Here is a 16,326-nt window from a genome sequence, read left to right as displayed (position 1 = left end):
GGTGGGGCGTTGGATCCTCCTCGGCTAATTGAGCATTTAAGCAACAACAAAAAAAAAAACAGCAAAAATGAGTGAGTAGAGGCAGAGCTCTGGAGTAAAGCGCATCATTTCTGCTTTTATTTCAGTTTATTCTGCTATTTTTATACACCTGCCGAAACCGGATTTGGCTTCGAAATAAGAAAAATAGACGATGATCATCATGATGATGGTGCTACCCAATCAACGGACACAGAAACCGGCTAAATGACAATCGCTTTAAGCTGGATTTCAATTTGTATTTAATTTCAATTTAATTAGAATATAGTTAGGCTCTAAAGAGGCGGCCCAATTTGATTTCAATTAGAACAGTATTTAAATGGAAAGTGTACTTAAATTTAGTAATTAAATGTATGCAAATAAATGATCGCCCCGCACGAGAAATGAATAATTAACAATTTATGTTCACGGCACGCGCTCTCTCTCTCTGGCATAAATAGTCCACAGTAAAAATAAAAATAACCATCGCAAACGGGTTTTTAGATTATATCAATGATGCTGCTGATGATGAGAGCCGATCTCTAAACACATTTCGCTTTAGTTATTCATATTTCATTAGTGTCAAACAATGGTCCGCTTTAGAGACGTCATGTGTTCTGATTTGTGAGGAACTAGTTTCCGATTTATTTTTGGGAATTTTCAGCAGCTTTTAGGCAGAACAGCATTCCTCTTGGAGAATCAGAGAATGTTCTCAAAGAATTCTGACTATATATAGTATGCATCATACCTCTCTGAAAACTATTTAAAGTAACCAATCATCCAACAAATGAATGAACGATATGCAAATATCGAATAACACTTAATGAAGAAACAAACCCCGACATATCAGATCAATATCTCTGGCACACTTGTGGGGCTGCCAAAACAGCCAAGAATTGTAGTCTTCACCCTCCGAATGCTTCACCTTTCGATAATCCAGAAGCCCGATTTATTTTCGGCAGTCTTCGCAGATAAGCCCGGACATTACGCAATTGGTGGGCATTATCTGAGCTATTGGTCACGTCATGTCATCTACGGATCATCAAGCTGAGTATCAATTCAACAGAGATTGTGCATTGTTTGGGGCTTCGTTGAGGTCTGGTCTTCATTTTGAAGATATTTGCATTGCTTGGGGCTACGGAAGCAATCATCGTCTATTCTATATTGATGGATGCTTCGTTGTAGAGAGATTCTATTGATAGCTTAGTGCTCCCATAATATATTTCATTTTATACACTATACTTGTATTTAATAGTTATAATTATGGATGTTTTGATGCGGCAGGCGCCTAATGAGGAAACAATTTGCTGATGCGCCGCTACATTGCCTGGGAGGCTGATAATGGCGAGAGGAGTGGGAGAATAATGTCAGAGCTTCAACCCGAACCGATAAGAACGAACCGGCAAACAGTATCAGAAACGGAAAAGTAATGGGGCAGCACTCAAGGTTCCCCTCTCAAGGGCGTATCGCCTACAATATCTTTGCCATCTCTATTCCGAATTACTCATCTCATCCATTGATCGTGATATTTCATTTTGGATATGGCACGCTTATGGGGTGAGATGGGAAAACGTGTCCACAAAGATTGCACAAATAAATGCCAGACTCTTGATAACGTGCAAAAGGCGCTAATTGTTGTAAAAATGTTTATAAATATAATGCCAGACCTGGCCTCTCAAAGTGCGAAAGCATTGCGAAATGGAACTCGATTCGAAGCTGAATCCAAATCAATTCGTAATTAGCATATCGTTTTGGTGCCTTTGTATTGCTAAACGAAGAATGTGGCTAAGAGAATATCAACTGGGGAGGGAACTGGAACTGAAACTGAAACTGGAACTGGAGCGAGTATGATATGAGGGGGCCTGGTGGCAAGGTTGGACAAGAGCCTGTGGTCGTATGTATTGTATATATTACTCATGTAAATGGGTTACGTTTCGAATGGCTGTTAGGCTAGGTTAGGTAATGCTTCTGTAATAATCAAGCCCCAAAGTGACACCTCTCGGGGGTTTGAAGCCCTCAAAGTGTCGGGGAGGTTCATGAACTCAATTTCAGTATCAAGTGACGCGAAGTACGCGAACTATGAAGTGAATTAGATGGTAATTAAGCACTTTTGTTATCTGGTTATAGTATTTAAACTAATTGTTTAGTTTAATTGTTGAGTTCTGATTCGTTTTCAAAACTGGTTTTCCAATTGATCTTGCAATCAATTAGTATCCCTTTTATTGCCCCCCAAATAGCGGTCAAACTTCTTCAAACCCACATTTTGTTGTCCTTAAATCGTTTTCATCAATTGATTTGTATATTCTTTTTGAATGCAATGAAAATGTTTCAAAATTTCGAGAACAGAGAGAATAAAATACGAGGCCAATCTTTCGAACATAAAACAATAAAAACAAATGCTTCGATACAGAATGAATTTGAAATGCTCGCTCGAGAGAGGGATAGATGAGCCAATGTCTATAAGGTATACAGATATAATATAGATGGATGGAACCAATGCTTGGGGAGTGTGGAAATTCGAGACTTGTGCGAGCGCCACAGTGCCACAGAAACACAGTGCTGGAAAAAAGAGTGGTGCCAAAGAAAATCTCCATAGGACTTTTCTTTTCTAGATTTGGGTGCTTTTTCGGTGGGTTGGGTGGTGGTACAAAAACAGAAAGAACCAGAAATACGAGTGCATAAAGTGCTTCGAAAACTACGAATAGACAGAAACTAAAAAACCAGCGAGCATATTGGAAAATCAACAAATATAATATCCAACGGAAAAACAAAAACATAAACTAAATCGAAAATATGCAAAAATTCAAAATTTTCACACAAGTTCCAAAAACGATTTTTCTTTTGGTTTTGTTTTTTTAAGTTTAAGTTTAAGTTTAAGTTTTTGGTGCGGACAACACAGTAAGGTTTGGTTTTTGTTTTTTGTATTTTTTAGGTGAAGAATTCGTATTAAAGGATTGATTTGTCCTAACCTCGCCGCCCAACATTTCCAAGTCATGCGATGCGGCATGGGAAGCCGTTTTAATGATCTTGTAGGTCTTGGCGAACGGCGCCTTTATAAGCTGTTTGTAGTTCAACAGAGGTTAAATAATATCATGTCATATATGTAAGTAGTTTTCATAATAATAGAATGCAATTTCAGTATATGGTTTTATAGTTATAGTTTTATTGGTTTGGGGGTTCAGCCCGTGGTCGATTTCGATGGTTTCGATTTCGTTGGAAAATCAAAGGCAAGGCAAATCAATAAAGGAAAAAGAGACGCAAGGAAAAAGGAAGAAGAAAAACAAGAGAGAAAAGTACACGTGGGGGGAAGAATGTAAACAAGATTTACAAGATTTATATTTATATTGGATGAAGAAGAAATTTGGCATAAAATTCATTGATTAATCATTAAGTTTGATCTGAGGCATAACCTGGAGAAGCAGGGATTTGATAGCTCTTTGAAAAAATAGAACGATTCGAGAGTAAGAGCTCGGAGCAAAGAGTTAAACGATAGAAAGATACAAGAGGGAGGAAAGAGGAAAGCGGAAGGGGTCGTTCCTGGCCAGAGGCTTGGGGGAGTCTACAGATAAACGGTGAACTTACCTCCCAAGACTCTCGGGTGAGATCGCTGATCTCCTCGCCATCCTGGCTGCCGCCGCCGAGGCCAGCCTTGGTGGTGCCGCTCTTTGTCCACTCGGTGTCCTCCTGGATCAGCTCAAAGCCACGCGCCTTGATTTGCTCTTCGTCCAGCTCACCGTACAGGTGTTTCACCCAGGTGTTTATGAAGCGATAGAGCTCATCAACGCTAAAAAACAGAGAAGGGAGCGATAAAGAAGGGATCTATAGCGGCGTAGCTGTTGACTTACCGATTTTTGGGCACGCTGAACCAATACTCGGCGCGCAACTTGTTCTTGCCGTAGGACATGACAGAGGTTGGCAGCGGTATGGCCTTGCCAATGGGCTTGCCCATGCGCAGGCGCAAATACAAAGGTGGGTCAAGACAGGCTCTTGCCGGACGTGGGATGAGCTCTAAATGAAAGTGAGAGAATATCCCAAATGTTAGTTAAAGTTCAATCAAATTAGCGGGTTTCCCTTACTGTCCACACTGATAAATAGTTCGGGCTTGTCATCCATCGAGACCATGGAACGATAGTCCAGCTTGGGCGCCTGCTTGGCTTCCTTCAGTTTGGTGCTGGACGAGGTTCCCTCCGACGAATGCGGACGTATAAAGGTACCAATTGAGGAACGTCTATGGGGGGTAGCGACAGAACAAACGAATTAGTATAAATATATGGCCAGAGGCAGAGGGAGATGAATGATAGGATGATTCAAATTTACACTCGAAACTGATAAAATGAAGCATTGATGGTACGTTGAATCGAAACTAACAAACGAAAGGAGAAATGTGCTCATTGCGACAAAGAAGAAGTTCTTTGCTTTCTTTTGTTTTTTCTTAGGTGAAACACTACATCAAGATTCAATAGCAACAACAATATCAACAGCAACAACGACAACGACAACAACGACATCGATATCGGGGATCCAAAATCCTTCCTTTCCTTACCCATAGGTCATATGACCCTCGGAATGTGTCGAATGCGGAGTCAGTGGCGGCACTGGCGAGCCACCAGAGTCTTCGGACGGTGTTTTCGAAAACAGATTCCCGCCCAGCTCTGAGACCAGAGTAATGGGCGAGCTATAGAATTGTGTGTGCGTGTTGTGTGTGTCAGTAGGGTGTACAATTGTTGTGTGTTGTGTGTTCAGTGTTGCATGAGTACGTGATGTGATGTGATGTTATTTTATTGTTTAGCAAAGCAGCCGATCCGCACAAAACGAAGGTAAGCATTTTGGTTTTGAGATTTGTTCGGTTTTTCAGTTTTCGAAACGAAATAAACAAAATTTGTTGGCACCAATTATAGTCAAGAGATCGATAGATGGTTGCAAATGTTAGCTGGGGGATGCGCACCTTGAGAATACTTTCGAAAAGACACTCTGATTGGAGTCGCCCGTGTTGGGCGCCGAATCAGTGTCCGCCGACTTGTTGAGGCTGCCGGTGCCGCTGCCAGGGGCTGGCACAGCTCCGCCTTCGCCGGTGAGGCCCTCCACCCAGGTCAGGGGATACGAGAGGCGCTTCAGCATCTATAAAGTAACAAATTCGAATCAGTATCCGTGACAGTAGTCAAGTGATTCATTAGCGCATACCTTGTTCTTCTTCTCCGACTGCTTGTCGCTGGCCAAAGTGGCCGCCACCTGTGCCTGCACCTGGGCCTGCTGTGCGGCCTCATCGTCCACACTGAAGCTCACGCTGGAGGTCTTCTTGCGCGCCCCGCCAGCACCGGCACCAGCGTCCAGGCTCTGTCCCAGAATGGTGCTGCGCGGCGGCGACTCGCCAAAGTGCGTCGGCACAATGTTTTTCGGTGGTACCCAGTCCGAGCTGAGGACAATGTCAGCGTCGCTGTAAACGGTTTTCTTTGGTATCGGCTGTACGCTGGGCACGGGCTCCCTGATGTCGATGCCCGAGTCGTAGCACGACTGCTTCGACAGCTGCTCCAGGTGCTCCAGATCAATGCCCGATGGCGGTGGCATCATGCCAGTGCCGGGCAACTGTCCCCCAGATCCAGCCATAGCTGCGGCTCCAGGAGCTGCTCCAGCTCCCCCAAGGTTTATGCTGCTGTGTGGCACGCCGCTCACGGAGCTGGCGGCCGAGAGGGGATCCTGGCTGCGGGCGCCGCTATCCACAGTGATGTTGGACTCGTTGTCGGCCTCGTCTTCCGATGATCTTCGGGAATTAGACAAACAATAGCTGAGTAATATGTTCGTGCAGGGCACACACAGATATGTGGTTGGTGTTTTCGTGTGTGCAAATGTGGGTGTGGTGTGCGGTGTGCGGTTGTTTTTCGTTTGTTGTGTAAAGCATTTGGTTTGATAACAGAAATTGCGTTTATGATTAGTTTTAAGGCGTGGCGTGGGTCGAATATATGAAAATAAAAACACAAAAATACAAACAGAAAGTTATTAACAAGCATAAAGCAACAGAAAAAGGTTTCTCTGGCAGGCCAAAGATTAGGCGGTGTCACTAAATGGTTTGCTATCTGAATTGAGTCTAATATATAGGGGTATCTAATTAAAAATCTAACCCTGCTCATGCCGCTATCAAGGCACACTCTATTATATTTTAACTGATCAAAAATAACAATTATGGACGCTGAATAGTGGCTATATCGGCCATGGAATATTGGTAACTAATAAAGATTTAAAACATCCCATTTCTATGCCATTAATCCTTAGTGTTTATGGGTTTTTCTTCAACTTTTTCAACTCTAAGCCAAGCTATTATAATAATACATGGCCTATTCCTTAATAATGGTTTTCTTTCAATATGCTGATCATTTCTATGGCAAAATAGTATTTGAAGGGCAGTATAATGCCAAGTACATTGATTTTTTGTGATATATCAGACATACTCTTGTCGATTTTGTTAAATACAGAACACAGAGGAATAGTTAAACGGACAAATGGATATATCTGCTTCAACAACGCATCTCTCTGTGGCATGTGATATATGAGACGTCACAGAAAGCATAACAAATATTATTTAAATAACAAAAAGCCTGTGTGTGCACTGCAGTTGTTCACACATCATCCCGAGAGCGTAAGATATAGGTGCACATATAACACACAGCTGAGCAAACACTAACCGGTCTTTGCTCGGAATAGCCCAGTGATGGTCCAACAGACTCTTGCGTCTCTCCTCCAGGGTGGTGCGAGTGTCTGTCAGGCCCAGGCCAGTTTTCTTATCCTCATCCTCAGCGTCAGTCTTAGCGCTATCTTTGGCTTCCAACGATGAGTCCTAAAGATTAAAAGTTTAAATAGTTTAGACAAATGCGTCAGGGAAGTGGGAGTGGGAGAATGACTCACCTCAATACGTTCACGTTCAAAGGCCTTGGGGAAGGCGTCACCATCGCGTCCAGTGCTGGAGCAGAGTGATTCCTGGTCATCGGTGATCTCCAATGAACCAATTTCAGCTAAAAATGCAAGATACATCCCATGAGTAAACATCAACGGATCCCAGGGGAGCTTTGGCCAAGACTCACCCTCCAAACGCTCTTTACTGGCATCGGCATCGTCGCCCATCAGCGGCTGCTGCTCGGACAACTCCTTGGAGTCCTCCTCGACTAATACTGGTTTGGGATAATAGATCTCTGGCTTCTCCGCCTCGCAGCTGCCGGCAGCAACACTGGGACCGGCACCTCCCACCACGCGCATGTGCGCAATGTCATGGAAAATGGCCGCATTCACCACCAGATCCATGGGTGCAATCACACCGTAGCTCTCCGCCTGGTGTTCGATCACCAGCGGATCGCTGACGTTCGGATCGAACATGACGGCATTGGGGGTGACCAGAAGGACGCCGCCCACAACGCCCTGGCCGTCGGTGATGTGACGGACGTTGATCTTGAGGAAGCGTTGCGTAATGACCGGATCATCGCTCTTGTTGGCCTCCTCCTCGGCCTGACTGTTGCCGGCCACGCGCTCGATGTGTCCCGGCTTGGGGGATCCGGGGCGCAGGCCCTCCAGTATGTCTGCAAGGAAGAACATTCAAGACTCGTGGTTAGACGGGATTCTCAGGTGCACAGGTGATTTTCGGTGGCAGCGGGACAACTGTGATTTTTATCAGCGGTCCGATAAGATAGTGCGATGGGCGTGGGGCGATGGCCACTGGTTGTGCCTGTGTCTGTGCCTGTGCCTGGGGGCTCTGGGGCGAACAGTTGATATATGGGCTAGTTTAAAGTAAATCTCCCCAGCGCCTTGTGACGCCCACGCTTACTGCTGCGACAGCACCGAACGTTCGATGAACTGCGCCACAAAAACTGCTTTGAGCGGTCGGCCGCCGGGTTACGTGACCCCCGGGCAAGAGCCTCCTCACATGCACTTCCGCAGCAGCAGCAGCAGTCATTGTCAACTTAATAATTAGCACATTTTCGATCAATTTGATATAACAACAATGGAAAAATCAACAATGAGAGCAACAAGAACCTCCATTCCGCCAGAAGACAGCCGTGTGCATGCTGATGTCGCCGCTCGGGTGGGTACTCCGTCCTGCAGCACTTTACAACGTGGTTCTCACGATCGCTCAACGTGGGCTCTTGATGGCCAATTGTCGACTATATCTTTCAAGGGTGCAAAAAACTGAAAAACTCGCCCGTTCAACGCGGTAAAAAAAAAACAACATTGAGAATGGCCAGTGTGACCAGCTGCAGCAAGTGGAGAAGAAATGTGCGGAACATATGACTCGGAACAGTGCTACCCATCAGGCGCCTCATTGTCGCTATTTTTGAATTTTTATACACTTTTCGTTGTTGTTGCATGCTAAGCAAAGGAAAAAAACAAATACAAGAACAAAACGAAAAATGCAGGCGGCAAATGCTGACTTCACTATTCATCTCGCACCAATTGCACCATTTCCAGCGCGACCCCGCTTACCTCTTTCCCGGGTCTCGTCGCCAGACAGCTTGCGCTCAATGGGACTGGACTTGCCCGAGACGCTGCCGCCGTCGGCGCCCTCGTTGGTGGAACTGCTGGAGGCATCATCTTTGGCACTCTTGTCGGGCACCAGCAGCTGCTGTCCCGGATAGATGAAGGAGCTGTTCAGCCGATTCAGGTGCGTCAGCTCCGATGGGGTCGTATCAAAGCGGGCCGCCACCGAGGTCAATGTGTCGCGATTGCCCACGGTATAGGAAATGGTGGGTATGGTGGGCAATGAAGACTTTTGCCCTGCGGAAAAGAAAAACAATGTAAATCATTAATAAAACATGTATATGAATGGCGTTTCTTCCAGATAGTTTACTCGGTGCAACGCTGATAATAGGTGGTTTTGGCTGCTGCTTAAACACTTCAAATGCCGCGCCATCGGGCCAGTGCGCCCAAGCATATAATGTTCGGTAAATATCGATAATTTTATAATCATCGATATAAAACCATCGATATGAAACCATCGGTATAAATTTTTTTATCAATCGATATTGAGAAACTGCCATCGGCTGGTCACACTTAATGTTGCGCACACTGTCGTCAATTGGCGGCATTTTCAAAAACTTTGGGGACGATTGTAGGTCGGAGGAATACGGATAGACCGACACTAGGACTCTCCGAAAACCCTAAACCATCTCGAGCCGTGCCAAAAAAGCGACTAACCAACTTCAAGGGACTACCGACTATCAAAAATATTTTCCCTGTGATATGATAAAGCTGATAATTTATGGGTAGTCCCCCATGTAACCATATCCCCATGTCTAATGTTTATGAAATTTCTCTGCAAGTGACTCACGTGCAAGCAAAGCAATTGATTTTGCCAAACAATAGGTTTGATAACATTTGTTGTTTCATATCTGAAGCGGTATTCCTTGTAATTTTAAAACTGAAATGGAGATACTCACTTGACAGCTTGTCCACACTCTCGAAACGCTGCTCCACCTTCGAGCGCAGCGAGTCCAAGTCAAACGGAGCCGCCAGGCCATGGTCCACGCTGCGCGATTTGCTCCTGTAAATCGTCACGAGGTTCAAGGAGAGCAGTAAGTGGGTGAGAGAAGGAGAGGGGAAGAGATAATGGCTTTAGAATCGATTGGGGAACATTATTAGCACAATCGCAACCGATTGGCGGCAATCTGTTGCGATCTTTATCACTTACAAATTTTTCTGCTCGCAATTGTGGCCATAACCGGCTAATAACAATTTATTTATTGGGCTTACGTTTGTTTTTAGCTGTAGTAGTTTTTTCCCCTCCACCGCCCCGTATTTGTTTGTTTTGTTTTTTTTGCGCTTTGCGCTTTTCGTATTACGTATTTTGTTATCGTTTTGTAAAGTTTATCTTGACAATCAGCCAGGTGCCCGAATAAGGCGAAACGACGCATTTTTAAATGTTTTTTCCACAAACGATTTCCACTCGAATTCAGCCTTTAAATGCCTCGGGCCTGGGGACTGTCACGACTCGCGACAGATCTGTGCGACTAGATTCTGGTTTGTCCTTAAAGTGTTTCTCTAAATGTATGCAGTTTGATGGGAATCTCTCATGGAAAGGTACGCAGCAGGTGCTGGGGGCATGGGGGATACGCGATTTCGATGCGATAGGGGGGGCTGCAGGAATAGAAGACTATGTTTCGATCTGAATAAATTCTATTGTGTTGTGAAACCCGATAGCTATTTATGTGGCACCTGTACTCGAAATTCCCCCACAAATATGGGTCAAATATAGTAGGCCTTGCTAGAGAAATTTCCACTGCTCTAGAGCTTTAGTTTCCCCGTGAACTTCGCCCACATAAAGTAGGTTTGGCTCTCAGAATCTCTACTCGTTCTTTGATACTCTTTCACTTCCGAAACAGTAAGCCGAATAAACGATAAAGATCCCAGTACAATGGAACGCGAACCGTGCCCCTTTCGCTTGCTGGAGGACTGCGGCGGTGCCTTCGCCATAGGCGCCTTGGGCGGGGGCCTGTTCCAGTATCTGAAGGGGTTCAGGAATGCCCCCACTGGAATGTGTCGTGGGCTCTACGGCGGTTTGGATTGCGTGAAAATGAAGACACCCGCGATTGCTGGCAACTTTGCCGTTTGGGCCGCCACCTACAGCACGGTGGACTGTGCGATGGTCTTCTTAAGGCAGCGGGAGGACGCCTGGAACTCGCTCTTCAGTGGAGCGGCCACTGGCGGGATACTCGCGGCCAGACAAGGTCTCAAGGGTATGATGAGCAGTGCCTTGGTTGGTGGCGTTCTAATGGGTCTGATAGAGGGCATCAGCATTCTTATGACCCACCAATCGGCGGACCAATTCCGCCAGTTCTCTTCTCGGGATCGCACAACTGGGATTCTCCAGCAGAAGACTAGCTTTTCCGATTTGTACACTAATTTTACGGAGGTAGGTTCCGCTTGAGAGCAACACTCTATCTGTATATGGAATCCTCTATCTTTCAGGGCAATCCTTCGTCTGTTTAGAATCTACACACACTTCTGCGTCATCCATCGATCCGTCGATCCCTCCGATCCTCGATCGATAGTTCGATTCTTGCATACAAATTTGTATTTTAGATTATTTTGATTGTTCGTTTCCATTTCAATTAAAATTCATTTGTCGTGCATCGCAAGTCTTAGAATCTTTAATATATTTTTCGCTTTGTTTTTCGTTTTCGTTTCTGTATTTGCTGTGCGCATGCCTCCCCGCGGCGTACGAGTGTATGGCCACAGACGATGGCTAGTGACGATATCGGAGGCGCGTGTGGTGTGGTGTGTGCTTCCTAGCCTCCATAATTGTAATTCCATAATTGTAACGAACGAACCCCTTCCTAGATCGTTACACCCGCCCCCTCCGACAGCCGACGGCCGACAGCCCGCAGCAGTTATCTACAAAATTGGCAAAGTGAGAATATTATTTGACTACCGACCGCCTTTGATTTACGGGTATGGCAAAGCCAAAGCCACAGCCAAAGCCAATTTGCTCAGCTATTTCTGTACAGATACGAAAAAGTACAGTGAAGGCTGCGTCAGATGGACATTGAATGGAAGATAGATATTGCATCTGCCAATGGAAGCATTTCATAGAATATTCTGCAACACTTTTCCGTTCCGATGTGTGTCATTTGATGATGGACAAAACTAATTTCCGTTGCCGTTCCATTTCCAAAGGAAACACGGTCTCTCTCTATCACATGTGTGTCGCTGTTCCTTCTGCCAAAGTTGGTTGCAAGAAATGGAATCAATTGACTGACAGATGCTCCTCCGATGGCAGGCCACCAAGAGAGATATTTGAAAGGAATTCCTCACACATTCTGTTTCTTTAAATGCTTAAACAGCTTTCTTTCCTCGTGCAGAAATATTTAAAAATATATAAAAAATTGTATTTGCGCGTGTCTGTTCAGTGCGCTGCCAATTAGCGGCCAAACTGCGATAACCATTATTGAATATCAATGAAAAACAGATAAAAAATGCGAGTGTATTCGTGGATTGTTTGAGCCGCGGCAGCTGGCAGCAGGAGGCGCATGCAAAGCGCTTTTTTCTTTGCCTCAGAGATAAACAAATAATTAATAATTATTTAACGAATATTTGTCGCCCAATTTTCGTATTTGTTTTATCGCAGTTTGAAGAAAATAAATAACTTTCCACAGGAGCATCGTGGGGGGTGGTATGGTCTCCATTGGAGTCCCTTGTCCAGCCTTAAAGAAGGACCATCTTCCAAGATCTTTCATGGCATTTCAAAGGCTTCAACTTTTCATGGGTTTTGTGTCTCTCCCGATTCTCACCCCCCCAGAGTCCCTCTTCAACCTATCCCTAGGCCATCGGACCGTGTCTGGAAATTTCAAGTGAAAAACCTTTGGCAAAAACAAAGTCTAGCAGAAACAACTGTGTTTGATTTTGAAGCTGGCAACATTTGACGCAACGAAAGGCAACACAATTCAATTCAATGCGATTCGAAGCGATGCGATGCCTGCCGGGGACTCAAGTTATATTTACTCTGCTTTTCATGGAATTTAATTTATAATTTATTGAGTTCAGGCAGCACTGGAGCGGAGGCTCGTTTGCACAGTTGGCTTTGGCTTTGGGCTTAAATGGAATGGAATTTCGCCTGTTGTTCCTCAGGTAAACATTCATAATTCTACGATATACATACAATATGACATAAATATTATTTCTGTGGCCGGTTGTATTTATTTTTCGCATATTTCTGTCGGAGGCGGAGGCGGAGGAGGTCAACCACAAGGTGCCAGAATATGCTCTTTTTATTCAGCGAATCTTTGATGGAGTTCTCCCCATTTACCTCTCCCATCAATTTACCAGACAAAGCCAGCGCCAATGCCATTTCCTAGACCCCATACCAACAATTATCGGTAATAATAAACCACGACTAATCGGAAGATAGCCTAAGCCACTTACACATTTACCTAACGACTAAAACTTAGACACGCTTCCGCGTAAACCCGTTGGTCACACTAAATACTCGTATTTACAGCAAAATAAACTCGAATAAAAGATGTAAAACTCGCTGGTGGGAATCTCTATCTGGGGGCCATAAAACCCGAACACTCCCCCCAATGGGTTCCGCATCGTAAATAGCAGTAGATACGGTTTTGGGCAGTCATTCACTCATAGTTTCGGTTACACATATATTGTATCTTATCACTCTCCTGCAGTGTTTGCTGTCGATAAGTTGGCCCTGGGCTGCGATCAGTGGCAGCCACAGTAGGAGGCTAAGTTGTTGCCTTACTGACACCATTCCGCCCCGAGCCAAGTGTCAACAACCCACGAGGGCTTTGCCTCCAGTACCTCCAGTTGAATACCCTTGGAAAAGGGTATTACGATTGAGCGAACAAGGTTGCCGCAGAACGGGGGAGCCCTGAATATCCCCTATAAATGTGCCGAATATTCCGCATATCTTTCATGGAAATCCATTCTACATCCAGCTCCCCCTCACTCCCAAGTCTCTTCCCTAGAAACAATCGCTCTTCAAGGGTATCTGTGTCTTCTGCTAGCCAATGCCGAACTTTATTTATTGTTTTCATTGATTCGTAGACAGTTTGAACTTAAGCCCATGACTCAGGGGGATTCGTACTTGTAAGACGTACAAAAACATCAATAATGGAGGCTGAGTGCAATTGTGAAATTGATTATGGAGGGGCGCTTCTTTTACAGCTGCTTCGGTTAATCATTTGTAATAAATACATACTCGAATGAGTCATGGGCTACCGAGACCCGCCTCCGCCTTGAGGTAGGTTTCTGATCTTTTTATTTGGCATTGACTTTGGTTCAAAGTCAGCTACGAAGTCTGCTGGCTGGTGGAATGTCCGGCGAAGCCTAGACTGCCCTCAAACGGTCGACTAATCATATCTGAATATAGATTATGGCATACTTAATCTCTTTTTGGTGGGGTCAAAGGTTTCAGATAAAAGCTGGTGATTTCTGGTTTTCGAATGGGTTGCACCTAAATCGTATTTATATCCTTTGTTCCCGATGTTCTTTTCTGTCTGCGTGATGCAGCAGCTCTCCTCGGTCGATTCTACGTTTCTGTCTGTTATCGTCGTCGCTTGGCATTTGATTTCTTCCTAAAAAATCGCTGAATACCTTATCGGAGCCCCTTTTTTCCCGTGTCCCGTGTCTATCTTTCAACATCAATTAAATATCACCAATTTATTTACAATTTACTCGCGCCCGTCGGGGACTTATAAATTATCAAAATTCGTTAATAAGACGACAGCGAACATTAAGATTATCTATAAATAATCTGACTCTGAGTCCAATTGTAATTCGAACACTCGCCTCACTCTCCGACTCTATAAATTATCAATATTTGTCGTTCTTTCGCTGCTCGATTTATTTATTAAGGTAATATTTGTAGTATTCGGTCGTAAATTGCTTAAAGGTTCAACGGTTATGGTCACAATTGGCTGAAAAGTTTGCTTCAAAAATATATTTATTAAAGATATATCTAGGATATTTAATGTGTGGGTGTGTGAGATAGCATGCTATAAGTAAGAGTGCTGTTAGGTCAGGCCATGCAACATTCAACAAAGATACAAAGATATATATATATATAGGATAAATATACATATTTCAGGCATTCATGATGCAACGGGCTCGGAGGAGGGTTTGGAGGGTCTCCTCTATGGCGCTGCCTCATTTGCATTGGTTTATGTGTGTGTGTGTGTATGTGGGTGTATTTGTTAGTTGCAACTTACCTGCGAACGGGTATCGCCAAATTGTCAACACTGCGTGACAAACTGGAAACATCTTGACTAGCCCTACGTGACCTGGCACATCAGGAGCCAATTAAATGTGAAAATTGTGCCAAAAAAAACCATACGGGAAAGAAATGAAAAGAAAACGGTGGGGAAGGGTGGAGAAAATCATAAAGTAAATTAAAAGATAATTACGAAATGGACAAAAATCTTTGTTTAACAAACGCCAATTTGTGGAATGCACACGTAGTAGAGGGACGGCAGTCGTGGAAACCCACTATCGGGGATCTATTTCTACATAAGATATACCCCTTAAAGTGCATATATTTATATAGAGGAGCGATAATTGCTATGAAAATGTCACGTACCTTCAAAACCGGAAGGCAAATCAAACATATTTATATATATTCCTGACTTTTGTACTTATGGATAAATACTTTTTGCCTTAAAATCTGTACATATATGAGGGAACTCTTCTTTCTATTCAAAGATTTCCTTGCTAAATATATATATTCCCATTTTAAGGAACAAGAATTACCATCTTTGGCAATCGTTTAACAATTTTGATACTTAAACCAAGACATTTTATAGTCCCCCCTTTATATGAAATTTTTGGCAAAAAATCCCCTGAAGTGCACAATAGATTGGCAGGGCATTAGATTGCATTTTTTTTGAGCAGAACAGAATCCACACCATGGAATCTAGAACCAACCATATGGCTGGCAGACATTTTATCTTAATTTGGGGCTATTCAGGGGAGAGTCATATATGTATACGATATATCGTGCGCACGAGACTATCGCATAATCGTGCTCGTAAAAGAAGGTGTCGAAGAAATTTATGGAATGATTTATGAGAAAGGTTTCGAGCCTGTATATGGGTCAAGGGAATGGCGTGACCCATATGGAAGAATCCATTACGGGAAAGGAGGCTCCAAATATACAAATTTTTAGATTTTTAATGTCATACCATTTTATGCAATATATTAGATAATTGTTTGCTTATTTAATTCATTAATTTCCATCACAAAATTGATGAAAATTTGTGCATGTTTAATAGTGAAATTGAATCCATTTAATAATTAGCCTATCAGCTTTAAATTCTGTTAAAAAATTGCAATTAATTATTATAATTGATGTTTTATGAGAATTAATTTATTATAAATGATAGATATGCATACTTTTTGATGTTAATTAATTACTATAGATGTATATCTGATGTTTTTAATTCAATTAAATGATTATAATAGATGTGTGCTATTCTTTACACTCATTTTGCAATAATTTTCGTTCGCTTATGCTTTTCTTTAAGAGTTTTTGTTGGTGTTTGGATTGACATTGACCCAAAAAGAGCCCGGAACGGATGGTCAAAGCTCAATGAGCAATGAAAAGAGAGACGGACAATCAGAGAGAGACTTGCCGGTAGAGAGAGAGAGAGAGGGAGCAAGAGGTCGCGGTGGCCTACGTGCGTGCGATCATGTGTGGGGTATCCATCATATTTCAGGGTTTGTAAGAGATTGTGCTTCAGAGAAGTGGAAGCTAAGCTTCTGGTCTGTGAATGGAAGCTTTAGGGGATGGAAAGTCGTTAATATTTCATTTAAATCAATCCAAATTGT

General features: G+C 43.6%; 2 protein-coding genes across 25 annotated transcripts in view; one reads left to right on the top strand and one right to left on the bottom strand.

Annotated features, from left to right (window-relative positions):
- mtd (TLD domain-containing protein mustard) overlaps positions 1-16,326 on the bottom strand; it is a 70,722-nt gene that overhangs the window by 19,265 nt on the left and 35,131 nt on the right. For 5 of the 23 annotated variants that reach the window (XM_015182358.2, XM_033385677.1, XM_033385676.1 and 2 more), the window contains 13 exons: positions 14,712-14,783; positions 9,432-9,535; positions 8,479-8,769; positions 7,089-7,577; positions 6,913-7,019; positions 6,693-6,844; positions 5,197-5,797; positions 4,961-5,133; positions 4,559-4,690; positions 4,092-4,243; positions 3,861-4,023; positions 3,598-3,799; positions 2,985-3,074 (listed from right to left, as the gene is read on the bottom strand). In XM_015182358.2, coding sequence (XP_015037844.2) covers positions 2,985-3,074; positions 3,598-3,799; positions 3,861-4,023; positions 4,092-4,243; positions 4,559-4,690; positions 4,961-5,133; positions 5,197-5,797; positions 6,693-6,844; positions 6,913-7,019; positions 7,089-7,577; positions 8,479-8,769; positions 9,432-9,535; positions 14,712-14,783 — 2,728 coding nt within the window. Of the gene's footprint in view, positions 1-2,984; positions 3,075-3,597; positions 3,800-3,860; positions 4,024-4,091; positions 4,244-4,558; positions 4,691-4,960; positions 5,134-5,196; positions 5,798-6,692; positions 6,845-6,912; positions 7,020-7,088; positions 7,578-8,031; positions 8,201-8,478; positions 8,770-9,431; positions 9,536-14,711; positions 14,784-16,326 lie in introns of those variants that run through there. The other 18 variants (XM_015182374.2, XM_033385679.1, XM_033385685.1 and 15 more) reach the window with 14 other exon arrangements.
- Positions 10,206-11,145, top strand: Tim17b1. 2 transcript variants are annotated; one of them, XM_002137728.3, is made up of 3 exons: positions 10,206-10,314; positions 10,374-10,903; positions 10,960-11,145. In XM_002137728.3, the coding sequence occupies exons 2-3, from the start codon at positions 10,406-10,408 to the stop codon at positions 10,978-10,980; spliced, it is 519 nt and encodes a 172-aa protein (XP_002137764.2). In that variant the 5' UTR covers positions 10,206-10,314; positions 10,374-10,405; the 3' UTR covers positions 10,981-11,145. The 2 variants fall into 2 exon arrangements, with proteins under 2 accessions (XP_002137764.2, XP_033241590.1); XM_033385699.1 differs by lacking the exon at positions 10,206-10,314 and having other exon boundaries at positions 10,321-10,903.

The sequence above is a fragment of the Drosophila pseudoobscura genome, chromosome 2 (assembly GCF_009870125.1).
Source record: "Drosophila pseudoobscura strain MV-25-SWS-2005 chromosome 2, UCI_Dpse_MV25, whole genome shotgun sequence".
Lineage (NCBI taxonomy): Eukaryota > Metazoa > Arthropoda > Insecta > Diptera > Drosophilidae > Drosophila > Drosophila pseudoobscura.
This window is presented reverse-complemented; position numbering and strand designations above follow the sequence as displayed.